The sequence below is a fragment of the Miniopterus schreibersii genome (genome assembly GCF_964146895.1).
Source record: "Miniopterus schreibersii genome assembly, chromosome: 9".
In the NCBI taxonomy this organism is placed as follows: Eukaryota; Metazoa; Chordata; class Mammalia; order Chiroptera; family Miniopteridae; genus Miniopterus; species Miniopterus schreibersii.
In genome coordinates this window covers 8,884,389-8,911,427 of record NC_138118.1, presented here as the reverse complement: position 1 = coordinate 8,911,427, position 27,039 = coordinate 8,884,389, and the positions used below count along the sequence as shown (strand labels likewise).

General features: G+C 53.2%; 1 protein-coding gene across 2 annotated transcripts; it reads left to right on the top strand.

The window, feature by feature from the left end:
* Positions 1–6,902: 6,902 nt before the first annotated feature.
* CLEC2L (C-type lectin domain family 2 member L) lies at positions 6,903–26,121 on the top strand (the record flags this gene model as incomplete). 2 transcript variants are annotated; one of them, XM_081147394.1, is made up of 6 exons in its annotated part: positions 6,903–7,092; positions 17,094–17,168; positions 19,412–19,578; positions 20,412–20,512; positions 21,982–22,094; positions 24,836–26,121. In XM_081147394.1, the coding sequence occupies 5 exons, from the start codon at positions 6,903–6,905 to the stop codon at positions 22,091–22,093; spliced, it is 645 nt and encodes a 214-aa protein (XP_081003520.1). In that variant the 3' UTR covers position 22,094; positions 24,836–26,121. The 2 variants fall into 2 exon arrangements, with proteins under 2 accessions (XP_081003520.1, XP_081003521.1); XM_081147395.1 differs by lacking the exons at positions 21,982–22,094; positions 24,836–26,121 and adding an exon at positions 21,363–21,694.
* Positions 26,122–27,039: the final 918 nt, after the last annotated feature.

Here is a 27,039-nt window from a genome sequence, read left to right as displayed (position 1 = left end):
TGAAATAAAAACTGCTGAACAGGGCACTGTGGGGGTGCTTGACATACCTTGTCTTTATTATTTTTCTTCCTTAGTTTTTATTTGACAGATTTTAAGCATTAAGAAAAATGAGAAAAAAGTAAAATAAAAATAAAATAAATAAGCCCAGCCAGTGTGGCTTGGTGGTCACTGGTTTGATTCCAGGTTGGGGCACATGCCCAGGTTGCAGTCTGGGAAGCAGCCTATCGATGTTTCTCTTTCATCCATGTTTCTCTCTCTCTATCCCTCTCCCTTACTATTTCTAAAATAAATAAAAATATTTTTAAAACTTTTTGTTAAAAAAACACAAAATAAGGTTTTAAAAATGAAAAGAATAGAGAATACTTGAATACCCTCCACCTAGGTTTCAACAGTTAGCATCTCACCATATCTGCTTTGTCCTCATCTCCACGCAAACATACTTTTGTGGCTACCTCCACGAAACATTCGCGTGGACTGCAGACCTGTAGAAACTTCACTCTTAAATACTCAGTATATATGTCCTATGAGTACATGTATCTACCTAAGTACAGTGTCATTCTCACACCGAGAAATGAAGTCTACGCCACACTCGATGATATATAGAGGTTATATTTAAAGTTTCCCAATTTTTTCAAACCAGGATCCAATCAAATCTCATACATTGCATTTGGCTGTCATGTCTATTTCCTCTTCTTAATAACTTTGAGGAAGGCATGAAAATGCCTGCTTACAGGGTAGGAAAGTGAGAGAGAGGTGGAGGAACCTGCCAGATCACACGACTTCCAAAGTGGGGAAGTCAAGGTGCCTTCATTTGTCTCTGACTCCCAAACACGTCTTTTTCTCCCCCTTTCCTGCATTTTGCTCTCCTGCATCTTGGTTTCCTGGAGGTTTCATTCCCAGATTTTGGCTAGTCTGGTCCATGCAAGTAATGGGCTGGGGCCAAGGTGGAGGTGCCAACCTAGTTACCCAGCCAACTAGGCTTCACTTTCAAGTTCCTCCAGCCACATCCCCCACTCCTTACCCCCACCAGTCTCTTATGCTCCCTGAGACGTTAGCCATGGGTTGGGAGCGACCTGGAATTCTGTTTCTGCCTCATTTAGTGGGGGATCCACTTGCAGCTAGGGGAGAAAGAAGGTGGCTTTCGGTCAGGGGTGTAGGTAAGGCTGCAACAGGGATGGAGAAAACATTCCACCTGGGTGTGTTCACAGTCGCCCAAGCAGACTTAAGGAAGAGGCCTGAAAGGACAGAAAAACCTCTCCCTGAGTCACCCAGCTGCTTGCTCTCTGCAAGTCAAAACACAGATCCTCCCTTGCTGGGAGTTCCCTTCGTAGAGCTCATTTCCAGTAGAGAGCAGTACACTATATGGCTGTGAGTGCAACTAAGGTGTGTGAACAGTTGGCCAACCCACACAGTAGCATGGGCTATCCCCCAGCTTCCTGTGGATGATTATTTCTTGAGTCTAGGCTTTTGAAAAATGACACTGAACTCTCTCCAGGGGTGAGAAACCAGCAAAAACTATTTTTTTGGTAATGAGCTTACAGGAAAGAAGGATGGTTAACTTCATTTTTACTTGTTTCTATATTTGAAAAGTGTGCTCCTTCCTCCAGGCAGACACAGTCCCTTGCCACGTGGCATGGCTTTGTGATCAGGTAAGGGCTGAATTCCAGATCCCAGTGGCCCCCCAGGCCAGGCACCCTGTGCAGTGAGCAACTTACATGAAATATACATGGCAGCTCTGATTGCTCTCTCAGTTTTCAGATCGCATCTGCTTCTGCTTCTATTAACACTCTTTTCCCACATGGGTGGGGGATTCGCCCTGTTGCCCAAGGATGGCAGAGAAAGCCCAGAGCTGTGGATAGGGTGCTAAGTGCTCCACATTCTCAGTGCAAGGAGGGGGCTTGCAAGCCAAGCCCAGCCAAGGGTTTATTGATGGTGCCTATTGAGAAAATTCTTTCCCTCTCCCCCCACCTCAGTATCAGATCACAGGAAGGAAGAGGTCATCAGCCTTTGGGAGCATAGTGCTTGTGGGGAGACGTTGTCCCCTTAGCAGGAGTAGATGCTTTCCCTCCATGAAGTTAATCTGGGGGCTTCCAGAAAACTCCTAGTAGTTGCCCTGGCCGGTTTTACTCAGTGGTTAGAGCATCGGCCTGCGGACTGAAGGGTCCCAGGTTCAATCCCGGCCAAGGGCACCTACCTCGGTTGTAGGCTCAATCCCCAGCCCCAGTCGGGACATGTGCGGGAGGCAGCCAATTGATGTGTCTCTCTCACATCGATGTTTCCCTCTCTCTCTCTCTCTCCTTTCCACTCTCTCTGAAAAGCAATGGAAAACATATCCTCAGGCGAGGATTAAAAAAAAATAATGGCCTGGCCAGGTGTGGCTCAGCGGTTGAGCATCGACCTAGGATCCAGGCGATTGGGGTTCGATTTCCGGTCAGGACACATGCCTGGGTTGCGGGCTCAATCCCCAGTGACTCTCTCATCATTGATGTTTCTGTCTCTCTCTCTCTCTCTCCTTTTCTCTCTCTGAAATCAATAAAGATATATTAAAACAATAATAATAATAATAATACTCTAGAAAAGGCTAGGGGTGTCTAAAATAAGAGGGTGGAGTCTCGCCCCGCCTGAGTGTTTGCTAAACTGCAGAATATACCTGCTCCTTGGCTCTGTGCCTGGAGCAAGTGGGAATGTGAGAATGTGTGTGTGTGTGTGGGGGGGGGGATAGCTCTTGGGGGACTGTTCCAGGAACCTAGAAGTCTGCCCTTCCCTTCCTGCTTCCAGAGCCTATGACAGGTGCACCTGGAGAGGGCAGGAGGCAGGCCCTGCTGGGTTCTCATGGTGGAGCTCTTTCTGGCACCCTTATCTCCCAGAACACCTATCTGACCCCCAACAAATAGTGGGGTTTCCTAAGCCAGCACTCCTTCCAGACAGGCCTTATGCCTGGGGCTCCCAGAACCAACGTCAGTGAGGCCCGCAGGCCTCTCCCTTTGAAAGAACAAGGGTACTGTCCACAGGAGGCCTAACTCAAAGTTTGGACCAGAACACCCTTCCTCTGTGGCGATGGCCCCAAGGGAGCGGAGGGTCACCAATACCCCTCCACCAACAGAGTCTGGACTTGGGTCCACTCCCCACCATAGAGCTTCGCCCCCCACACAAACCAGAGCCTTCCAAAGCTGCGGCGTTAGATGTCTTCACGCCAGAACGTAGCAGTCTATCCTTCCTGTCACTAGATGGCAGCCCAGTTCATCACCCAACCGCAGTTCAGTGTCTTGAAAAAAACAACAACCCCGAAGTGTCTCTGTGGTCACAACTGTACTATTTAACAGTAGCAACGCCATTAGACCTCAGGCTGATGTCAATTCTGTCTGCCCCGGAGACCTGTGGGCTTCAGGGAGGAGGCGCTGCAGGGTCATCGGTGTCACCTGTTGGTTATCAACAGAGAAACTTTCTCCTCTCGTTTCCAAAGCCAAACCGAGGGGACATAAGGATGTTTAAAACGCTGTATTTTTATTCCATTCAATATGAAAATAGTTTTAGCTCCACAAGAAACAGTGCATATTCTTACAACATCAGACACTTACTTAATTCAATGTAGTAATTCCACTTTTGTTTAAAAAAATAATTACTTAGCCTGGCCAGTGGAGGCTCAGTGGTTGAGCATCGACCTAGGATCCAGGAGAGATCGCGGTTGGATTCCAGGTCAGGGCACATGCCGGGGTTGCAGGCTCGATCCCCAGCAGGGGGCATGCAGGAGGCAGCCGGTCAATGACTGTCATCATTGATGTTTCTGTCTCTCCCCCTCTCCCTTCCTCTCTCTGAAATCAATAAAGACATATTAAAAAAAAAAAAAATCTGAGGTGGAATTTTCTATCACCTCTGTAGGATGGTGACCTAAAGTTAAAATTAAGTTCATTTAAAAGAAGAAAAGGAAATGTTGGTATTTTTCTTTCAATGAATGCATTCCTATTATCTAACTCTAAGAAACAGGGATTGAGTCAATATCCTGTGACACAGGGTCATACCAGTTTACCTGGGATGGAGCCATCTAGAGACAGAGACATGCAGTGTGTCAGAAAGTGGTTAAAAACACTGTCCAGGGGACAGAAAGAAGGGCAGGCTGGCCAGGGAGGAGATGAGATATTCCCAGACCTTTGCTTCTTATGCTGGGTGAGCTCACTCCAATTCTGATCAAGTGCCTGTTAAGCCTCCTTAACGTATATGATGTGGGGGTTCCCCTGGGGAAGTTTTGGTGTTTTGTGTAAGAACCAAGAGGATTTGGTAGCAGACGGTTTGGTTCCTACTCCACCCTTGTCAGATGACACTGCGTGTCCCCTAGGTGGGCAGCATGCACCCTACTTGCTCCTAGGGTACAGCAGCCACAGCCCCGGCCACCCACTTCCCCGAGGAGGGCCAGCTCAAAAACTCCGTGCTCCCTCAGCACCAGGGCAGGGGGTCTGGGTGGGTTTTATCTCACGAGCCTCTCTTGGTGACTGCAGCCGTCCCTGCAGAGGACTCCAGTTCAGACAGCCCCAGTTGTCACTGTCTTAGTTCGGATTTCACCAGAGCAGACCCTGACACGGGGATTGAGTGCAATTAGTTTATTTGGGATGTGACCCCAGGAAGCTTTGGTGAGGAGAAGGGAAGCCAATAAGGGCAGGTGAGGACTCTGGGAGACTGAATCCTTACCTCTGATCAGGTCCTCGGGGCTGCTGATCAGCCACTGGAATGGTGCGGAGGTCAGGGCCACGGCCAGGGCTTTGGTGCCATGCCATCGTTACTGTTTCTCTCCGCTGTTTATTACAGGAGCTTCCTCACTGATCCTGCTGCTCCCAGCCTTGCACCTGATGCCAAGGCTGCTGTTCTGGAAGCATGTTGCGATCATGATATGTCCCTGCTCAAATGATAAACAGTCACTGGGTTTCCAGAAAAGCTCTGTAAAGGAGCCCGATTCAACAATAGACATGCTCTTCCCCCTTTCATTCTTCCTCCTTCCTGCAGTCTGGTACCAGGTGCGATGGCTGGAACTGCAGTGGCCATATTGTGACTATGAGGGAATCCTGAAGATGGTGTACATGCTACGGAGCAGGAAGAGAGAAGGAGCCTGAGTCTCTGAAGGCCTTGGAGCACTCAATCCAGCCCTGGACCGACCACCTCCAGACTTCTTTTAGGAAAGTAAAAGTAAACTTTCTATTTTAAGCCATGGTTATTGGGGTTTTCTCTTATTGTCTGCTGACCCTAATCTGAATGAATACAGTGTCCTAGAGGATATGCAATCTGAAGCATTAGCAGAAGTTTGATAGGCAAACTGGTATTCCAGGGGCTGCAGGGAGGGGTTGAAAGACCGAGGAGGAGACGTATTTCTGGCAGAGGGGAGAGAAAACGCAAAGGCCTGGAGGAAAGGAAGAACAGAGTCAGGTGTGTCTGGGGCCACAGAGAGGGGGTAGAGGAGATGAAGCCTGAAATAAGTGCAGGGCTAAGACCATGAAGGACTTTGTAGCCTGGTGAAAAAGTTGAACTTAATCCACAGGCAGAGGGAACCAGGAACGACTGGTGAGGTTTTCACTTTAGGGAGATCCCTCTGGTGCTGAGACAGAGGGGCTGGATTGACTGGAAGCAGAGTTAACAGGACCCTTATGAGGCTGCCCCTGTGGTCAGACAAGAGATGAAATTGTTTTGCCCTTGGCCAGTGACTGCAAGAACAGAGAGAAATGGGCAGACCCAGACTTTGAAAGAGAATTCCTGTCCAGCAGGCCTGGCTCAGCGGTTGAGCATTGACCTAGGATCCAGGAGATGCAGGTTCAATTACGGGTCAGGGCACAGGCCAGGGGTTGCGGGCTCGATCCCCAGTCCTGGGCGTGCAGGAGGCAGCTGATCAACGACTCTCCCATCACTGATGTTTCTCTCTCTCTCCCCCTCTCCCTTTCTCTCTTTGAAATCAATAAAGGCATATTTTTAAAAAAAAAAGGGGGGGAGAATTCCTAAGAGTTGATGGGTGACTGGATGGGGGGTGGCGTGGGGGGAGCAGGAGGAGCTGAGGATGAGGCGCCATAGATGAGACTGGAAACAGGTGAGAAGTTCAGGGCCGGAGGCGTGGAGCCCGAGGTGAGGCTCAGCTGGGGAAGAGCGCCGGCAGGTGCAGCCTCCGCAGAGCCCTGGCGCGGGAGTGGAAAAGCGGCCGACCACACCCTTAACCTCTTGAATTGCAATTCTCAGCCTAAACTGTTGTCAGCTGATACATCAAAGTCCCTGGCGCTCAGATGTGCAGTGTTCACTGAATCTGAAACGTTGCTCCACGTGCCCCCTGAGGCCCCTGCGCTCTCGGTGGTCTCGCTTCTGTCCTTTTATCTGTCAAAAGTCGGGGCGCTCTGCTCAGGCGCCGGGAGAGCCCAGAGGAAAGCCCCTCACCGTCCTGAGCCGCGCAGCTCCGGCCCCCTAAACTTTTTTTCCAGTTTAACGGACGGACCGGAGGCGGGGAGGCGGGGCTGGCTTCGAAGCCAGGCGCCCTGGGTTCAGGATCCGCGCTCCCCGCTCGGCAGCATCGGCCTCCGGCCGAGGGCGCGGCGGCAGGCGGGGGGCTGGGAGCACGGGGGTGTCGCCGCTCCCGCGCGCCTCCTCCGGCCCCGCCCGCCCCGCTCCCGCGCGCCTCCGCAGCTCCTCCCCCCGCTGTGCGCCGAGGCTGCGGCGCGGGGCAGGCGTGGCGCGCAGGGCGGCGGGTCGGCGCGGGGAGCGGGCGCGGAGCCGGGCGCGGGGAGCCGGGCGCAGCCCCTGCCTGCGCGAGCCGCGGCCCCAGCCCACCCGAGGTCGGCCTGGGGGGCCCGCAGGGCGCGCGGAGCGCCGAGTGCGCGTGGGGCTGGGCCCCGCACCCCGGCCGAGGAGCGCGGGAGCGGCGCGGCGGAGCGCGGGGCATGGAGCCGGCCCGAGAAGCCCCCTCGCGCGCGCGGCCGCCGCCGCCCCCGGCCGCCCGCCCCGCGCCCGCGCCCGCCGCGCCCAGGCCGCGCTCGCCCGCCGAGGCGGAGGCCCGCGGCCCCGAGGGGCAGCTGCGGCGGTCGGGCTCGGGCTACGAGGGCAGCACCAGCTGGAAGGCGGCCTTGGAAGGTAAGCGGAGCGCCCCCACCCCCTGGCCCGGGCCGGGAAGGCGGGTCAGAGTCACCTTGGCCGGCCTCCCGGAGGGGCGCGGGGCGCACGGCTCTGGAATCCCGAGGACTGACTTCAGGGCAGTTAGGTGACACACTGGGATGTGAGAGGGATGTCACTGGGGACCGCCTGTGGTTACAGCCTTGACCCTGCCCCGGCAGCTCATTCGCTCTGACCTTGGGCTCGAGCAGGCTCCACGCTCTGAGCCTCAGTTTCCTCATGAGTGACTGAGGACAGTTCCTGTCCGGTACTCACCCGACGGGTGTGTTGAGGGGGTGGCTTGACTGTGCAGTTGGAAAAGCGTTGGGCAAAGCGAGGAGAGCTGGAGACCCCAGAGATGCTGCCCTTGTCCAGTGGGAAGGGGGTGGGAGCACCTGGTGGTGATGGGGCCACTTGGGGAGGGGCGAGGTTGCCGGCCCCTGGCTGGCCAAGGGGCCATTTAGCCAAGCGGGACAGATTTCAAGTTCGTGAGTTGTAGAAAACTTGTGTTGGCCACTGGTGGTGTGTGGTGTGGGAGATGCTGGAGTTGGCAGCACTGAGGGCCAGCCCTCTGGAGGCTTCTTCGTACTCCTGACACCCTCAGTCCAAAGGCCGAGGACCTGGGTAGCGTTACCTAGGGAAGCCCAGGGTCTGGATCACCCAAACCTTAGGGAGGGCGTGTTAGAAAAGGAGGGCTTCCTGGAGTAGGTTACCTCTTAGGAGACTTGGAGAGAAGGAAGGATGCAACAGGCTCAAGGAGTGACATGTTCAGGGACCAAGTGGCCAGAGCCAGCCTGTCCCTTGTGGGGAACTGAACTCCAGGATACCAGGATAGGGGGAGGGGCGAGAAGAGATGAGTCTGGGGGGCCCCAGACGGGAGTGGCCACTCGGGCAGTGCCAAAGAGTTTGGACTTCGTCCGAAGGAGCCATAGAGAGATTTAAGGCATGGAGCGAGACAGTGGGTTTGTCCTTGAAAAGTGGTGGTGTCCAGAGGGGTCAGACCAGGGCCAGGATAGTGAGAAAGGTGGGACAGTGGCCAGAGGAGGGACGTAACCAGCACCTGGCAGGGTAGGTGCCTTGCGGAGGAGGGAGGGGTGGGGACGGTCAGGTCAGTATTTGGCCCGAAGGCCGGTGGGCCAGGGGACGTGGGCTGCCTGAAGAGGCCTGTGCGCGGACTCTAGAGGGGACGTCGGATGCCTCGGTGGTGATTTGGGACAAAGGAGGCAAAGATGTTGGATTTGGAGCAGAGAGCCGCTGCCGGGGAGCCTCAGGCTGAGAAGAGTTGAGTGGACAGAGGCAGACAAACCCCTCTCTGTGATATTGTCTGCAGGTGCGTTGCATGGCAGGATTTGCCTGACCCTTCCCCCTCCCGCCTCCTTTCTGCCTGGTTATTTCCTGAAGTTCACGCCTCTTGCCTGTATTTCTTCATTCATTTGTAAGGTTTCTGCAGGGTCTGCCCTAAGCTAACTCTAACCCTGGTGGTTAGGGCCACATCAGGGTGGTGTGGTCTCTTTCAATGCCTCCAGCTTATTTCTGTTTCCTACCCAACTGCTGGGCCAACCACCTGGGAGTGAGGCAGGAAATGGCCCAGGGTCTCTTGGGACACTGAGTCTCCCAGCCCCTGGGGAGTCCACTCCCTGCCTGGTGCCTTACCTTCAGTCCAGCTTTTTCTTGATGTCCTGGCCTGTCTCTGTGTCTCATCCTGGGCTGCCTCCTCCAGTGTGTCCACCTGGCATCAGCCCCACCCTTGATGCCTGTGGTCCTCGGGGCTCAGCGTCTGGGGCCTGTGGACTTTCCCGCAGGTGTTTTAGGATCTGTAGTCTGAGTCCCTGTGAGGGGCCTCTCCTCTGCCAGTCCCCTGAGGGTCTCCTGGGTGTTCTCTGGGTTCCCCCGTCTCCTGTCAGAAGAGGGGAACTCGGGGACCAGCAGGACGGGTGCTCTCTAGGGTGCTGCGGTGTGGGCTGCGGGTAGGTGACTCCCCTCCCCAGCTCCCTTGACGTGGGCTCCTGCAGCCCTGATGGGGGCGCTGAGTTGAAATCCTTTGACTGCTGGTCTGCCTACCTTGAGTCCACTCCCCACCCCAAACTGGAGTCCGTGGAATGGGCCCAGTTCGCAGACACTACTGACAACACTGATGGATGAGTAGTCTGCCACTGCTGGGGGCCAAGGGTTTTGCAGCCTCTGCTTGGCCAGGCATGTCTGGAGAGAAACAGGAGACTTCTTGACTTGACCAAGCTGAACAGGCAGGGGGCCTGTGCTCCTTTATTATCACAAGCTGAATATTTATCAAACACCTACTACGTGCCAGACCCTGTCCCGGGGGCTTTCCCAACAGCTGTCTCATTCAACTCTCACGTCTACCCTTGCAGGGGGTTGATGAGTGTTACATCTGGTTTATAGAGGGGGAAACTGAGACTCAGAGAGGCCAGTGTCTTGCCCAAGGACACACGTTGGTGGCTCACACATGCAACCCCCTGTCAGGTTTGCCACAGGGCCCTCTGACCCAGTGAAAGCTCTTACACTGTCCTGTGGGGACCAAGGACCTCGGGCTTGGTGAGGCGAGTTGCACAGAATCAAACTGTGTTCCGGACGTCAGTCAGTCTCCTCGTGCCCCTCAGACGACCCTGCCACCTCCAGCACAGTGAAAGGAGAGGTTCTTAAGTCACGTGGTTGGGAAGAGAGCCCAGGTCTTCAAGACTTTCCTTAGACCAACGATTAGCTTTATAAATAGAAAGCCAGTCGGAACTTCTCCTTGACTAAGTCTTCTCTCCTGTGGATGTTAACCTTTCCTTCCACCCCAGCCCCTGGGGAGAGGCGGGGAAAGGTGACCCAGGGCTCCCGCCTGGGTTCTAGGAAGACTGGAGGTGATCTGAGATGCAGATGTTTCTGGCATTGGGGGTGGGAGTTGGGGAAGGGGGCTGGGGGCACAGGAGGGGGACAGTGTGATTCTGCATATCTCAGGCTATAGATTTTTCAGTGCCCGCCGATTCTGAATTTTTAATGTTGAAAGTTCCTTAATGAGGCATAATCCCACAACTTCCTGATCCAAACCACACATGCATTTAGCAAAGCCTCTTAAAAACTTAAAAATTACCAAACTCTCCATTGGATGGTTTTGAACAGTCAAGATTGTGCTCACCAGCCCTTGGCCCTGACAACTCCGAGGCATCTGCTGCGAGTCTTTGGGGCTGTGGGTATGAGGGTGATAGGATAGTGGTCTGGGCTTAGGAGCCAGCTTTTTCAGCTGTCCCTTCTAACATGAGGCTAAGTCATATATATTCATAAACATAAATAAACTGCACCCTAATAAAGGCCATTTCATAGAAAGAGGGATTGCTGAGTTAGACGTTTGTTTATGGCTTGAACTGTGTCCCCTCAAAGAAATGTGTTGAAGTCCTAATTCCCCCGAACCTCAGAATAGGACTTGATTTGGAAATACGGTCTTTGGAGATGTAATTAGTTGAGATGAGGGCATACTGTGGTGGGGTGGTCTCCTAATCCATTGTGACTGGTGTCCTTATAAGAAGACAGTCACATGAGGACAAAGATAAAATTGGAGAAGGCCGTGTGACAATGGAGGCAGAGATTAGAGTGATCCATCTGCAAGCCCAGGAACCCCAGAGACCGCCAGCCACCCACCAGAAGCTAGGACAAAGCAAGGAAAGGTTCCCTACAGGTTACAGAGGGAGCACGGCCCTGCTGACACCTGGACTGTGGCCTTCTGGCCTCCAGAGCTGTGCAACAATACATTCCTGGTGTTTCAAGCCACCTAGTTTGCGGTACTTGGTCACATCAGCCGTAGGAAATGAGTACAATGTTGTTTGGATTGTCCGGCCCACAGCCGTCCTGTGAGAGCAGGCAGTGGACAGTGGCTTGGTTCCCTAGCATGACCTCTCTGTGTCCCCAGTGCAGCGTCCAGAGCGGTTATCCCCATGCGAGAACAAAGAGACTCCGCAGTTCTGGTGATGTTGGAGCCGCACGTAGGTGCCCCTTTCCCTGGAGAGCACGTGTCCCTGAGAGCCCTTTCCACAAACTCAATTGAGTTGAAGGCCGACCAAGGACATTGTTTTTAGTGCCAGTGGGTGCTCTGTGACATGCAGGCAGTGGCTTGGCCCTGTTACAGGGACTCCAAAGGGGAGCAGAGCACAGCTCTTCCCCTAAAGGAGCCTGTGGGCTTATTACCACCATCATCACCATCATATCACTTAGCGCTGAAGTAGAGCTTCCATACCAGACACGGTTCTAAGTACCATATGTTGAATTCTCATAAAATCCTAAGAGGAAGATACTACTATTGCTTCATTTTAAAGATGAGGAAAATGAAATAAAATAGAAGCTGAGTCACTTTGCCAAGTTACTAAGTCATCTAGAAAGTGGCAGAGCTGGGATTTGAACCCCGGTGAGGTGGGTGGGTGAAGACACCGCGCTCTCGTGCTCCCTGCGCGAAGGGCTGCAGAGCCAGCGTCACAGAAGAGAATGGGGGGCGTGGGCAGGAAGGACAGGCGGGGACCGCCCTGCGGTCCGGGGATCTGCCTGAGGACAGACTGCCCGTGGGGACAGCAGAGTAGACACAGAAAGAGCCCAGCCCTGGAGGAAAGGTGTGAGCCTCCACTCTTACCGAGCCTGGAGCCACCTGCCTCTGGACCCCTGGTCACCTGCCAGCACCAACCTTGCTCAGAGGAGGGACTCCAAAATTTTTGTTGGACTTTCAGGGAAAGATGGCAGACTGAAGGCTTGTGTTTATTTTCTTTCCCTTCTGAAGCCCAAATACAGCGATGAAGGAGTTTTTAAAAGGCCACAAGGACCACATAAGAACAGGAGAGGTGACAAGAGCAATGAAATTGGGAGCTAGGGAGCAAATTAGGAGAGAGAATGGGCTCCACTGGCAGAGGACCCACCTGAGTGACTCTGGGATGTGGGGGCGGTCGTCACGGCAGGAGGACAGGTTAAGTCTAAGGAAGACTTAGACCCCCAGGTCCTCACCCCTTCTGTACAGCTTCTTCCCAGCCCAGCAGGTGCCTGAGGGCAAGTCTGGGGGAGAGGGTCTCTAGACACCAGCACTTTAAGAGAACAAGCTGTTAAGGCGATGTTTACATATCAAATGCAGAGGGTGGCCTCCCAGTTGCTTCTCCTGGCTAAGCCCCTCCAGGAGAGAGAACAGAAGAGCCTTCTCCAGGGACTGATCCGCTCAAGAGAAAAAACCCACAGAGGTCAACGCGCAGAGCCTTGAAGTTCAGCCCAGTTGGATCAGCCGGCTGTGACATCCCCCCAAAGTTAATAATACCCTCCCATGGTCTCAGAGACACCAGTGAACTCTGGTCCTCCTGCCTTAATCAGGAAGGTCTCCAGACATCCGAGGAAAGGCTCTAATATAGAAATTAGAGACCAAAACAAATGAACAGCAAAAAAGCTAGAGACTATACGAGGAGGGATAAACTTTCTGCCCCTCCACTCTCCAAACCCCTCTCAGTAATACCCTTAGGGAGAGGAGAGGAAGGATTGCATTATTAAAATAAGAACAGGATATTTTAAGGGGGAATATTCAGAGAACAGTAGCCACTAAGCCAAAAAACAAACAAACAAACAACCCCTTGGAGATTAAAAATAATAGGAGAGAGAAAATTCAACAGAATGGTAGGAAGGTAAAGTTGAAAAAAATCTTCCAGGATAAAGCAAGAAGGCAAAAAGATACTGGATGAGAAGGGGGTAGGGAGAGAGCAAGAGAAACTCGGGACCAGTCTAAGAGGTGCAGCTGTTCCCAATCCTTTGTAGAGGACAAGACGGATGAGTTACTAGAAACACGATCGTGCCTTGGATGTCACAGCATGTTAAATTGCTATAAAAGTTTCTAGATACTTCTCAGTTTTGGTGTTCATCTCATCATGGAGGAGTAATGGTGTACAGACCAGCACAGGCCTATGGAGGTGCTGCTTCCATCTGTGTTCGTGTATAACTTTGTTTTTAAAAAGGGACTTAAAAATAAGAAGGGTGTGCTCACTACTAGGATGGCTATAATAAAAAAATGGAAACTAAAAAGTGTTGGCAAGGTGGTGGAGAAATTAGAAGAGTTGTGCATTGCTGGTGGCAATGTAAAATGGTGCAGCTGCTGTGGAAAACAGTATGGAGGTTCCTCAAAAAGTTAACCATAAAATTACCATAGGATCAAGCAATTCCGCTCCTAGGTATTTACCCAAAAGAATTGAAAACAGGGACTCAAGCGGATATTTGTATGCCGATGTTTATTGCAGGATTACTCACAATAGCCAAAAAGTGGAAGCAGCCCAAGCGAAAATCAGCAAATAAATGGATAAACAAAGTGTATGTAGTCATATGATAGAATATTACTCAGCCACAAATAGGAATGAAATTCTGATACATTCTACGACATGGATGAGCCTTGAAAACATTATATCAAGTGAAATAAGTCAGACCCAAAAGGACAAATATTGTATGTTTCCACTTATATGAAATATCTAGAATAGGCAAATTCATAGAGATGGAAAATAGGTTAGAAGGTACCTGGGGCTGGGGAGAGGTGGGAACAGAGAGTTAATGCTTTATCAGTGCAGCGTTTCTGTTTGGGGTGATGAACACATTTTGCAAATAGATAGCAGGGATGGTTAGATGATATTGTGTGTGTAATAAATGCCACTAATAATACACTTAACATGGTTAAAATGACAATTTTTATGTTATGTATATTTTATCACAATAAGAAACTTTAAAAGACCCTATATCTAACGTCTAAAATGGTTCTTTTATTTTTTTAACTTATCTTTATTGTTGAGAGTATTACAGGTGTCCCATTTTTCCCCCCCAATTGACCCCCTCCACCTCGCTCCCACCCCCTCCCCAGTCCTTCACCCCGTTATTAACTGTGTCCATGGGTTACGCATATATATATGCATATAACTTCTTTGGTTAATCTCTTCCCACCCTCCACCCTCCTTCCCTCTTTCCTCTGAAATATGATCGCCTGTTGCATGTGTCAGTGTCTCTGGCTCTATTTAGTTCGTCAGATTGTTTTGTTCATTAGCTTCCTCTTAAAGAAGCCCCTTCAACATTTCCTGCAGTGCTGGTCTGGTGGTGATGAACTCCTTTAGCTTTTCCTTTATCTGACCTTCAATTCTAAATGATAGCTTTGCTGGGTAGAGCAATGTTGGTTGTAGTTCCATGTTTTTCATCACTTTGAATATTTCTTGCCACTCCCTTCTGGCCTGCAAGGTTTCTGTTGAGAAATCAGCTGACAGTCGTATGGGGGCTCCCTTGTAGGTAACTAATTGATTTTCTCTTGCTGCTTTTAAGGTTCTCTCTCTGTTTTAACCTTTGGCATTTTAATGATGATGTGTCTTGCTGTGGGCCTCTTTGGGTTCCTTTGTTTGGGACCCTCTGTGCTTCCTGGACTTGTAAGTCGATTTCTTTCCCCAGGTAGGGGAAGTTTTCTGCAATTATTTTTTCAAATAGGTTTTCAATTTGTTGGTCTCTTTCTCCCCCTTCTGGCACCCCAATAAGATGAATGTTGGGCCTCTTGAAGTTGTCCCAGAGGCTCCTTATACTATTTTCATATTTCTGGATTCTTTTTCTTTTTGCTCTTCTGGTTGGGTGTTTTTTGTTTCCTCATGTTCCAAATTGCTGATTTGATTTTCAGTGTCCGCTACTCTACTGTTGATTCTCTGTAAATTATTCTTCATTTTAGTTCGTGTACCCTTCATTTTAAATTGGTATTTTATTATGTTATCGATTTTCTCAGTTATTTCCCAATACTATGCTTAAATATCCTTATAAACAAAATTCTGAACTCTGTATCTGTTAGCTTGCTTGGATCTATTTCATTTAGTTCCTCTCCTAGAGATTTCTTCTGTTCTTTCCTTTGTGACATGTTTCTTTGCCTCCACATTTTGGCTGCTTCCAGGTGTTTGTTTCTATGTATTAGGTAGAGCTGCTATGTCTCCTGGAATTGGTAGAGTGGCTTTGTGTAGTAGGTGTCCTGTAGGGTCCAGTGGCTCAGCCTCCCCAGTCACCTGAGCTGGGCCTTCCAGGTGCTCCCGTGTGGGCCGTGTGCTCTGACCTGTTGTAGTTGAGCCTTGGTTGCTGTTGGCGTCACTGAGAGGAATTGACCCCCAGGCCAATTGGCTGTGAGGACCAGCTGCAGCTACAGCCAAAGAGCTGCTGTGCTGGAGACACCCCTGTGGAGCAGGATTTACTTCAGTGGGGCTTTGGTGTTCACCAAGTGCGCCCCTCGAGTGTGTCCCTCGTGGATGTGGTAGGGTTGTAATCCAGCGTGGTTGAGTCTGACCACCAGGTGCACTGTCTCTGGGGCCTCCCGGGAGGTGCACAGTCAGCCTCTGCCAGTGCCTTGCCCAGGGCCACCCAGCATGAGCTACGCAGCAAACCGTAGTTGGCTGCTCCTTGTGCTGGGCTTGGAGGTGCCCAGGAGAGGCCCAGCTATGAGCCAATGCAGCTGCCGCTAGTGCCAGGCCTGGGGCCGCTTATCAAGCCGTGTGGGGCAGCTGCTGCTTGTTTGAGAGATTTTAGGAAAGTCCTAAGCATGAGGCTCGAGAGGCCACTTGCATGGAAAAACCTCTGGAAATGGCCTGGATGAGCTGCAGGTGGGGGGGCGGGGCCAAAGGTGAGTCAGGTGCTGGGGATTCAAACATGGCGCCTGCCTGCCGGCTGTGTGCGGGGAGGACTCGCCACAGGAGCCGTGGCCTCCGCCAGCCCTTCTGCCCGGGAGGAAGCCGCCCTCCGCCTCTCGCCCGGATCTCAGGCAGGTTAGTTCCCCCCGAGTGTCCCGGGTCCTTTCCGGCTGCTCCCGGCGCTGGGCTCAGAGGGAGCGTCCGAGTGAGTCCGTGCCGGGCCCTTTGGAGGAGCTGCTGGGGCTCCCGCAGCCTCCGCGACCCTCAGGGACAATCCCCGCTGGTTTCACAGCCTGGAGTTGTGGGGACATCTGTTCCCGGCCCTGGAGCCCTGGGCTGGGGGTCTGCGACCCCTCACTCCTCCGGGAAACCCCACCGCCGAGATGCCCTCCTGGGTTTCAACAGCGGGACCGGGTGTGGGCCCGCAGCTGAGTCTCTGAGATTCAGCCCCAATCCGCCTGCGTCTCTGCCCCTCCTTCTGTTCTCGGTGCTGCTTCAGCTCCCTGGTTGTGGGGCTTCTGTTCAGCCAGATTTCAGGAGGCTCTGAGTGATGGTTGTTCTGTATTTTATTTGTAATTTTGATGTGGTTGCGGGAGGCAGTGGGCACAACTGTTCCCTACACCACCAGCTTGTTTCTCTAAAATGGTTCTTTTCATTAAATATAAAAATGTTAAGGGGTAACAGAAAAATTTTCAAAAAGGGAGAAGACAGGATCAGGGAGGTTTTGTCAAGAGGCTGGAGGGTAAGACGAGGGCAGATTTCAAGAGGTCGCCCTGGGGCAGCAGAGTTTTGGGAGCAAAGACCCAGCCGGAAGGCTCGGAGGGTGGGCTGCGGTGTTTCAAGGGGTCTGTGCGGCTGAACCAGGACCAGGGGGAGAGGCAGCGGGAGATTAAAGAATGGGCCGCTCTGCCCGGCTGGCATGGCTCAGCGGTTGAGCATCGACCTAGGATCCAGGAGATCGAGGTTCGATTCCCAGTCAGGGCACATGGCCGGGTTGTGGGCTCGATCCCCAGCAGGGGGCGTGCAGGAGGCAGCTGGTCAATGAAGATATATTTAAAAAAAAAAAGAAAAAGAATGGAAAGCTCTGCCGGCTGCAGGAGGAGTTCAAGTGTGTAGCAGCCCTGGGGGGAGGGTGAATAAGCAGGGGAACCTGGGAGTCAGGACTGCTCTGGAACAGCGACTCTCAGCCCGCAGTGAGATCAGAATCACCTGGAGCCCTTGTTACACCCCAGATGGCCGGCCTCACCCCCAGAGTTCCTCACTATTTGGACGTTGGGCTGGCCTTGGCCATTGGGGGTGGGTGGGTGGGTGGGTGTCCTGGAATTGAACCCTTTCTCTTCTCCTCAGACACCACCACCCGTCTCCTGCTCGGGGCCATAGCCGTCCTTCTGTTCGCCATCCTGGTGGTGATGAGCATCTTGGGTAAGCGTGATGTCAGAGCATTTATGCAATGCAGTGGGGACCACCTTGTCAGAAGTGTGTCTGATTAGGTCAAGAGAAGTTCCAGGCAAACCAGGAATTCTGTGGGGGACAAAGTAAATAGAAAAACCGAGTATTAGTTTTGGAGATTTTAGCTTAACAATCTTTTCACACATCGACTCTACACGTTCCTTTTACTGAGCCATGCGTGGAAAGTGGAAATGGGACTTTGGGCCTCTTACATAGATGCCGTGAGAACTCAAACTCGAGGTGGGTTAGGCAGGCAGTGCTTCTTGGAGGTGAGTTTGGAATAAGGGCCTTTAAAGATCACATTCATTCAGTCAGTGAACATGCATTGAGCCCTGCTGCGTATTAGTCCCTGGGCTGAGTACTAGGGATTAAAAAATAAAAAACGATGGGTATGACATCTCCCTTGTGCATGTACAGAGGTGCTGTTGCCCTGGGGGGATTCCCAGAGGGGGAAACATGGGTGCTAGACCCTGAAGAACGAATGGGGGCTTCCTGGAGACCAGGAGGTAGAGGGAACAGAACAGCCCACCGGGTGGGGCCTGAGCAACAAGGAGTGCTGCATGGGACTGAAAGGGGGGAGGAAGGAAAACGGAGGGCACTGTTACTATGGACCATCACCAGGAAATTTGGCTGCTTTTAATAGCTTCAAGGCAAGGTATGTCATGGGATCTGAAGGGCTTGCAAAGTGCTTTCAGAGCCTTTGTCTTTAATCTTTGAGAAGCACCACAAGACCAGAGGTAGGTACCTCCAAATGGGCAAAAATCCACTGATAATATCAATCCCGACCAGATCCTCGCCTACAGGGTGTGCACCACCAGCAGGGAGTTGTGTTTAGAAAAGAGCCTGGTGACCCTTCACGCCAGCTTGGGTTCACCTAGAACAATTATTACTCATTAAGCCGGTTCCTTTTGTGTTTTTGTAAGGTTGGGAGGTCAGGGCGATGTGTAAAGGTAGTATATTGTGATTTTAAGTGAAAGACAGCAGTCTTCTCAGAGATACTTGTGGAAAAGCAGTTTAGATGTAGCCACACTGTGGTCGATTCTCCCCAGTGGACCTGTAGCTCACTAAGCAGACATGCGGCGTGTCCACTAATTAGTCGGTGTCAGCGTGGCTGGGATCCCCATGGGCTGGAGTACCCAGGGCCCGTTCTTGGCTCTGTCCTGGTCTACATTTAATCAATCACTTGCATGAAAACAAAAAATATGCTTATAGCATTTGTAGGTGATATAATCCAAAGAGGGATGTTTAATATGACAGATGAGTAAAAAAAAAATCAAGATTAAATCTAAGATCCTTCATTTGGATTTGAAATTGATTTATACATGTTCTGGCCACTGGGGAGACCTGGCGTGGAGAGAGATCATATGAAAACAATCACAGTATGGCTTAATTCCTTTTGGCAAGAAGGCCCTTTGAGAATCTGATGGATGCTCTGGGCTTCCTTCCCAGGAAAGTGCACGTATGCACATACCCACAGACTCTTCTCTCTGAACAGTGTGCAGGCTGGGGAGCCCAGTGCAGCTGGAAGGCAGCGTGGTGATTACTATTGCTGGTGGCAGCACTGTGATAGTGTGGGCACCCTGCAGACAGAATGGAGAAGGGTCTGTATAGCAACCCCCGTTAGGAGTCGTGGAAGAGACCTTATCTGTTTAAGCCTGGATAAGGGAGGCTGCTGTACTTCAAGTGGGTGCTACAGGGAGATCTGGACAGCAGGTCTTGGATCACAGGAAGGCAGGTTGGAACTCAGAGCTGAAAAGGAACTTCCGGCAGTTCAGTGGTGGAATGGGCTGCCTTGTTAGCTAGTGGGGCCATGGCCAGTGAGGGTGGGGCCGGCGAGGGCGGGCGCATTGAGCCTGCAGATGGTACCCCCCCTGGCTGGAGAAAGAGCACATGTTACGTGGCCTCCAAGTCCCTTCCAAATCTGAGTTTCTGGAGTTCCATTGCCTTGAAGAGTTGGGGGAGAGAGGTCTTAAGCCAAGGGCTAACCTGTCACGTCCCCTCATGGTGCCCCCACAAGCCTCCCAAATTCCTCTTCGTGTGGCACCTAGTCACCCACCTTCTCCCTGCCAGGTACTGTGAGGTGCTCACCTGAGAAGGCGGCACCGGAGCCGCGTCAGTGAAGGGCACCAAAGCCGAGGCCGGTGGAGGGAGCCCCTGGAGCACGCGGGGTTACTGGGGCCGGGCGGGCTGTGGTGCTGAGCCCCTCTTCCCTGCAGCTTCCAAGGGCTGCATCAAGTGCGAGGCGCCCTGCCCCGAGGACTGGCTGCTCTACGGAAGGAAATGCTACTACTTCTCCGAGGAGCCGAGGGACTGGAACACGGGCAGGCAGTATTGCCACACCCACGAGGCCGCACTGGCTGTGATTCAGAGCCCAAAGGAGCTGGTGAGTGCTGGGGAAGGGCCCCCCAGGGGATCCCACCCCTAGGCCTCGGTGTCCCCATGACACGTTCCCGAGCACCCCCGGCCACCGCCTAGCCTTGCGTGTGCAGGTGGGCCCCCCAGGCTCCGAGCAGGCCCACGAGTGGCTGTGTCCACTGCTGTGGTGAAGGCCAACTGTGTCATCTAGGCTGGTTTGCTGAGCTCAGTTCGTATTGTACTGTAAAAATTACAAATGAATTATAAACACTTGTGAAATATAAACACTTCACTTCTTCCCTTAGCCCCAGTCAGGCTGTGAGCTCTCATGTAACCTCCAGCACGGCCTCACCCACAGAAATGTGAAAGAAACGCGGTCAATGAGTCTGTTGGCTGTTTGGGAGTTTGAAGGCTGCAGTGTGTTGCAATAAGAAATAGCAGAGACCCTAAAACTCACCTGTTTGTCTGTGATATGCAGTATAATAGCCCCCTTCAGAGAAAGACCCAGAAGGATGGAGGTAGAGGGACAGTCGACCTACGCGTCGAGGTTTGTCCCAGGTGTCTATCGAGTGGGCGAGCCCAGGCTTCCTGTGAATGGGGGCTGCTGAGCCAGGGGTACAAACCTTGTGCCAGGCTTCCTGGGCCGGGTCCCTTGGGGGCCATTACAGGCGACTGCTGGGAGGTCAGTGTGAGTGCAGGGCATTCTGGGACCCCAGCGCTTCGTTTTTGGGGTGCAGTGAGGCATGTCCCTCTCGGCGTATGTATGTCTTGGGAGTGTCTTCCGTGCTGAGGTCAGTCTTGGGAAGCGTGAGCAGTCAGGAGCCCACGTCTGACTCTGCCTTCCCTCTTTCCTTGGTGCAGGAATTTATGTTCAAGTTCACGCGGAGGGAGCCCTGGATTGGCCTACGCAGAGTGGGAGATGAATTCCACTGGGTCAACGGGGAACCGTTTGACCCGGACACGTGAGCTGAGGCTTCGGCTTCTGGCCACCAGGCTTAGCTCGGGCAAGGCCTAGCTGCCTGGGCACCCCTGGTTTTGTGCTAGCTAGAGCTGCAGCCCCTAGCTTCAGTGGGTGTGAGAGACCAACGCACGACAATGGGTTTTGTCTCTCGCCCATGAAGTCAGCATGGTTTGGTGGCTCTGCTCCGTGTCATTGGAGTTTTCTGCCACCAGGTCCCAGCCTCTGCCATCCTGTGACTACCCTGTCCGTGCGGTGGCCTGTCTGCCTGGCTCAGTGTGGCTCAGTCCCAGGGGGAAAGAGAAGGGCCCTGTGCCTTGGCCAGAACACACCTACACGACAACACCTGGCCGCAAGGGGGTGGAGATGGGGCCTCTAGTCTGGGCAGCCACGTGCCACCTAAACACTCATACTATACAGGAAAGGGGATCCGAGCCTTGGCACTGTGAGCATGAGAGAAAACCCCTCCTGGGGGCATGGAGGTGTGTGCATGGTGGTATTGTTTGTGAGTGTGAGGAGGGGGTGGTGGGTTTGTGGTGTGGTGTGGGGTGATGGTGGCAGTGGTTAGGGGTGGTGCCAGGTGTGGGGGCAGTCTAGGTCAGGGAAGTGCAGGGAGTAAGGGAATGAACCCTAGCTTTCAGTCCAGACCCTATGGCTGGAGGCGTAGACCATGAGGAGGTGGGCAGGGTACCTCCGCTGACCTGACGAGGACCGTGCCTATCCCTAGGGTCCCCAGCAGCCTACAGGGGCAAGCAGCCTGGTTGGCATTCCTTCCCTTCCCCCCCTCTCCTGTCCATTTTTGCCCCTCTCCTCACTGCCTTTTCCTCTCTCCCCCTTTCCTGCTCCCATCTCAGATCAGCTCAGCGCTGCTGAGGGAGTCTTGCCCTTTCTCTCCCCTTATCCCGCCTCTGGAAGCTTCCTCCTCTCTGAGCTGGGGAGAGCCCTGAAAACTGGTCCCCACCGTGCTGACCACCTGGCACCCAAGGGCCTTGGGACTGCATTTTCTGACACTGAGGTGGCCCTGCTCCCATACTCACTCTTGGGGTCATTCTGATGCCAACTCTTGTGAGACCCCAGCTCTGGCCTTGGCAGGGGGCTCTAAGTTCACCAGGGTGAACTAAGAAACCTTGAGACTCAAAAGGACCGACTTTAGGCAAGGAGAACCCTGCCCCCACAGGTCCCTGAGTGATGTGACTTCCTGGGCTGCACAGCCCCCGTGTTAAACACGGGTCATTCAGGTGCACCCCTAACCTGTGAGGTCATTCAGTTCAGCTCTTCCCATGCCCGACACTGTGCCATGGGGAACCCACTGTTCAGGAGCTGACTGTCTAGGGGCTGGGGGACAGACAGACAGACACAGGTACCTGTTGGGGGGCTGGAGGAATGTCCTGGAAGGTGACCCAGAGGGAGGGGCAGATACCACGGGGCCTCTGGCCACCCAGGTCCTGAGTGCCTGGTCTCTTCTGGCCCCAGGTTCTCCATCGCGGGCCCAGGGGAGTGCGTCTTCGTGGAGCCCACCAGGCTGGTGTCGACGGAGTGTCTGATGACTCGGCCCTGGGTGTGCAGCAAGACGGCCTACACGTGAGGTGGGTCGGCCAGCCCAGCCCAGGCTCCTCTCCAAGGCCAAGCAGTGAGGAGGGTCACCGCGGCCCCATGCCCCTCTCCCAGACCCTGAGCCCTGGGTCCTGGTCTCCTTGGCCGCAGGCAGGTCCTGTGGCTCAGCAGTTGAATTCCACATGCTCAGTAGGGTATGCGCCTGTCCCCCCAGCACACACAAGCACACAGTGTCCACCTGTAGCCACCTAACAAGTCCCCCTGGCCCATTCTGGAACATTCCTTCCTCACATGGCCCTGGTACTGACACTGCATTACTGTGGGCACATTGCCCCTCCCCCTGTCATTTCTCTCCTGGTTGCTGGGGGACAGGGAGGGAAGGCTCCCCCTCACCTGGGTCCCCCACAGCCGCCTCCTTGCCTTGCCCGGGTTCTCCACCAGGCCCCTGCCATGTCTGCGGTGCTGTTGTGTTGGTCACTGACGGAATAAAGAGATGACTGGCATCCAGAGAAGTCGGCTGCCATTTGTTCCAGGGTCATGGCTTGGGGGAGGGGCAGAGGGGCACAGCTCTGGGTTCCTGTCTGTGGGAGGCACTGCCAAGCTGTGCTTGAGCTAGCTTGGCAGGTGGTGGTGTGCAGGAACCAGGGACAGAAACACATTCTGTGGCCTCAGGGCACCATTTCACTTTGCTTGGCCCCTGAGTTATTCTCAGGTGTCTAGGGGGCGTGCTCCTTCATTACTACTCAACTCAACCAGACAAACGTTTACTCACACCTACCATGTGCCAGACACCACGCCAGGCATGGGGATCAACAGCTTTATCCCCCAAGGAGCACATAGGGAGCAGAGGAACCAGCTTGGAAAGTACCAGAATGTTCTGGAACATAATTCTGAAACATAGCTGAGGAATGGTTTATTCTGCCTCAGAGGACGGTTAGCCACGGGGAAGAGATGATGTTTGATAGTTTGTACAGGTCCTAAGGCCCTGGTCTGCCTGGGGGTGGCGGCGTTGGTAAGAGGGGACATGAGGAGGGTGGCAGTTCTGCACCTGAGGAGCTCCAGTGCCCCAGCCCCATCAACACACACACCTGGACCTGCAGAGCAGGTGGCGTTGGGGCCCAGGCCTCCCCAGCCTCCTCTGGGTGTCATGCGGATGGCCTGCCTGGGAGCTGCCTGTGTGAATTTGGGTCCTGGCCCATTTTCAGAAAATAGCTCGTAGGGAAACCAGGTCCAGCTCTGCTCTGCTCAGTCCTTCATTGTTGGGTTTCAGACAAAACTGTAACTTGATTTTTTTGATCTTTTTGCATGCTTTCTAGAGTTTTAGTAAAATGTGGGTATTTTGCGGTTTTGTATCTTGTTATTGGGGAGCCAGAGGGGGGTGGTAAAGAAGTTAAGGGAATTCAGTGTGGTGGTGGGCCTGTGGGGGTGGCAGGAAGCCCGCCACCCTCCCAGCACCTGCGGGAAGTGTTGAGGGGCTGCAGGCTGAGGAAGGGACCGGCTGCTCCTGCTGCTGGGGGGGGGGCTCCTCTCACTCACACCTGTTCTCAGGCTCGCACAGGGTCCTCCCCTCAAAGACAGCAAGGCTCCAAAGCCTAGTGCCCTGCTTTACATTCAATTCTCACAGAAACGCCCTGAGGCACGTAATGCTCCACGGGGGACAAAGCTGTACCCTGGCAGGGTCCCAGGGCAGGAGGAACAGTGAGCTGAGCTCTTGTCCTGCCCTGGGGCTTCCGGCAGGAGAAACCAGCAACAGGTGGGCCGGGGAGGAAGCAGTGTGACAGGGACCCCAACCCACACCACCTGGATCTTATTTTTTCATCCAGCCATCCAACCTGCTGCCTGAAGCTTTCAGGCACACTGGCGACTTCTGCTTTCCTAACCTTGGGTTCGTCCTGGGACCACACGCAGTCTAATCTGTTTAGTAAAAGGAACTCTGACTCGGGGTCACCCATGTCCTAAGAGTTTTTCTATCTTAGTTCCTACAGACGGAAGGAAACACAACACAGAAACGAAACAAAACTACTGGCGCGCCAATCCTCAGAAATGTAGAAAATCCTGCCGAAGCTTATAAACCAGCCACGCGCCCTCTCCCCCCTACGTGGGCCCCAGTCCCCAGGGTTTGCTGGGCGGCGGAGCCCGGTGCAGTGCTCCTGGCGGCCACAGGGGGGCAGCACCGAGCACACTGAGCTCGGAGCCGGCTACGGCTCCCTCCCAGGGCACATTTGAACTCCAAGCCCAGCCCTGCTCTCCTGCAACTCTTGGAGCCCGCAGGCTGCCTGGCAAAGACTGAAGCACGCAGACGTCCTTTGGGAAGATGGAGGGTGACAGGGAGGACTCTTTAAGGGAGGACACATTGGGGTGGTAGCATCTGGTGCTGTGCTAGTGAGTTAGTGTTTGCTTAGCTAATCCACAATCCTGCAAGGTGGGCACCATCCCTGTCCTTACAGATGAGGAAACAGGCTCAGAGAGGTTAAGCGACTTACTCCATGTTACACAGCTTGGAGGTGGTGGAGGCAGGGTTTGAACCCAGACCCATCCCCACAGGGCCCTGGGGGAGATACTTATGTGGCACAGGTGTGTGTCCCCCTCCTCCCCCAAGCCAGCCAGCCAGCTCTGAAGAGGGACGGGAGGGTGTGTGTGTGTGCCTGTGACGGGGAAGGGGCTACCCGGGGAAGGACGTCTGCCTGCGTGCTCACAGGCGATTCTTTTTCTGCACACTGTAAATTACCCCCGAGTAGGCATTGCTAGTGACGACTTCTTTCTCTTTGTTCAGGGCCCAGCTCCAGCCTCCCTGCGATGCCTTCAGGACAGCACAGCCCTGTGACCATGCCCTTTCCCCAGCACCTCCAGCACTTAACACTGAGCCTTTCACATGGCCCGTCTGTCACCTTGTCACCTGCGACTCTCTTTGCGTCACCTGACCACTCCTGTCATCTGATTATAAACCCTTGGGGAGCAGGACTGTGTTGTTGGCCTCTTGGGCACACATGACACACAAAGATCGTTGTACATGACAATAGGACTGTACGCAGCGTCATTAACCGTTTGCCACGGTGGGAGAGAGCGGTGGCTGCCGGCCTCAGAAGACTTGTGATTTTGGCTCTGGTGGGCATGGCATGATTTTTAGAGGCACAGCAAAGATGAACTCTTGAATCTGTTCTGCTTCAGCCGAATGAGCTCATGCACATACTGGGTGGGCCGGGTGGGAGTGACCGGAAGTACAGGGGCGGTGAGGGAGAGCTGCTCAGTCTCCAGTGGCCTTTGCATTATACCCGCAGCCCAGCTGATGGGAGGCGGCTGTGAGTGGGACCCAGGCCGGGGAGGGTTTCCATCAGCGAATGGGGCTGGCTGCTGAAGGTTCCTGGGATGCCCGGGATATCGTGCTAATGTCACTGCTGTGACCTGGTTGCCAGAAGTGCCCACTGCCTGCTGAGTGCTTACAGCAGGAGGGGTGGAGGCCAAGGACATAGCTGCCTCTTTCCTCTGTCTATAGCCAGCTCCACGCTGGGAGCAAGGATGAGATTGAAAGGGGGCATCCAGGAAGCCTTCTGCCACACCCATCCGAGCCCCCACCTCTGCTAAGGCAGCCGGGAGTGGACGTGCACTAGGCCTGGCTCCAAAGACCTGCCCTGGTCTAGTCGGGGCGCTAGCTCTTCCCCACAAGCTCAGGCTGCTGTGCTGAACCTCTCTGACCCTGGGCTTCACCCCTATAAAGAAATCATGCCTGCCCCGCCTACCTAATAGGGTTTTGAGAATTTAGATGTCAGGGATTTCAGGGCTTAGAAATGATCGACCCTACTCTCACTATCCATGAGGCCCAGAGAGGTTAAGTAACATGTCCAAGGTCACACAGCTAGTGGCAGAACTAGAACAGGTCTTACGGCGCTCCTATTTCCTGTGGATTCTCTTACTGCACAGATCATGCTTTGTGTATTGTTTACTTGTTTGCCACCCATGTGGAAATTAAGCTCCTAGAGGGCAGGGATCCCCCTCGCATACTTGTTTCTCTAGCACCTGGTACATACAGAAGGTGCTCAATAAATGTGTGTTGAACTAAGCTGATCTCGGCTGCTGGTTTGAGTGCTGTTTCCTCTACACCATGCTCTCTCTGGTCCTGGAATCTGCATTTCCATTCAGCTGTCCACAAACTGTGAAAACCTTCAGGTGTTTTTGAGAAAAAAAATAAGATACCAGCCTTGTGACATCCATTCTGGACCTTATAGTCAAGAGCACAGGACCCATTTGAGCAAATGCATACACTTCTAAGGCAAAATGAAATAACAATGACAACACTAATCAAGAGCCTGTCGGGGCCGAACACCGCTATGCGGTTCGCACACAAAGTGCTCACTTAGCACAGTGCCTAGTCCACAGTAAGAGCTCAATAAAAAACCATATCCTCAGAGGCATTATTTTATCTCCCGCTTACACAGTGCGGTGCGCTGGAGATTCAGACAGGGCTCCGGGAACCTGCCTGCCCCGTAGGCTTCAGCAGTCCAGGATGCTCTCCTCCAAAGCCACCGGTCCACACGGGGAAGCGGGCGGCGCTTCTCAAACGCTTCCTCCTGGAAAGGACTTGTGCCATCTTCCTTGGCCAAAGCAAGTCACTGAACAGCTAACTTCAAAGAGGCCAGGAAATGCAGTAATTCCAGGCGCCAGGAGAAAAAGTAAAAAAATCTTGGTGCCCAGCTGGGTGTGGCTCAGTGGTTGAGCTTCGACCCACAAACTAAGAGGGCACTGGCTGGATTCCCCCTCAGGGCACATGCCCTGGTTGTGGGCTCGATCCCCAGTAGGGGGCGTCCGCGGCCGATCAATGTTTCTCACAGAGATGTTTCAGAAATCTATCACTTTCCCTTTCTCTCTCTAAAATCAATAAAATATGTGTGTATATATACACACACACACATATATATTTAAAATTTTTAAATAAAAAAAATTTCCCCCCCAAAATATTACAGATGCCCCCTTTTCTCCCCA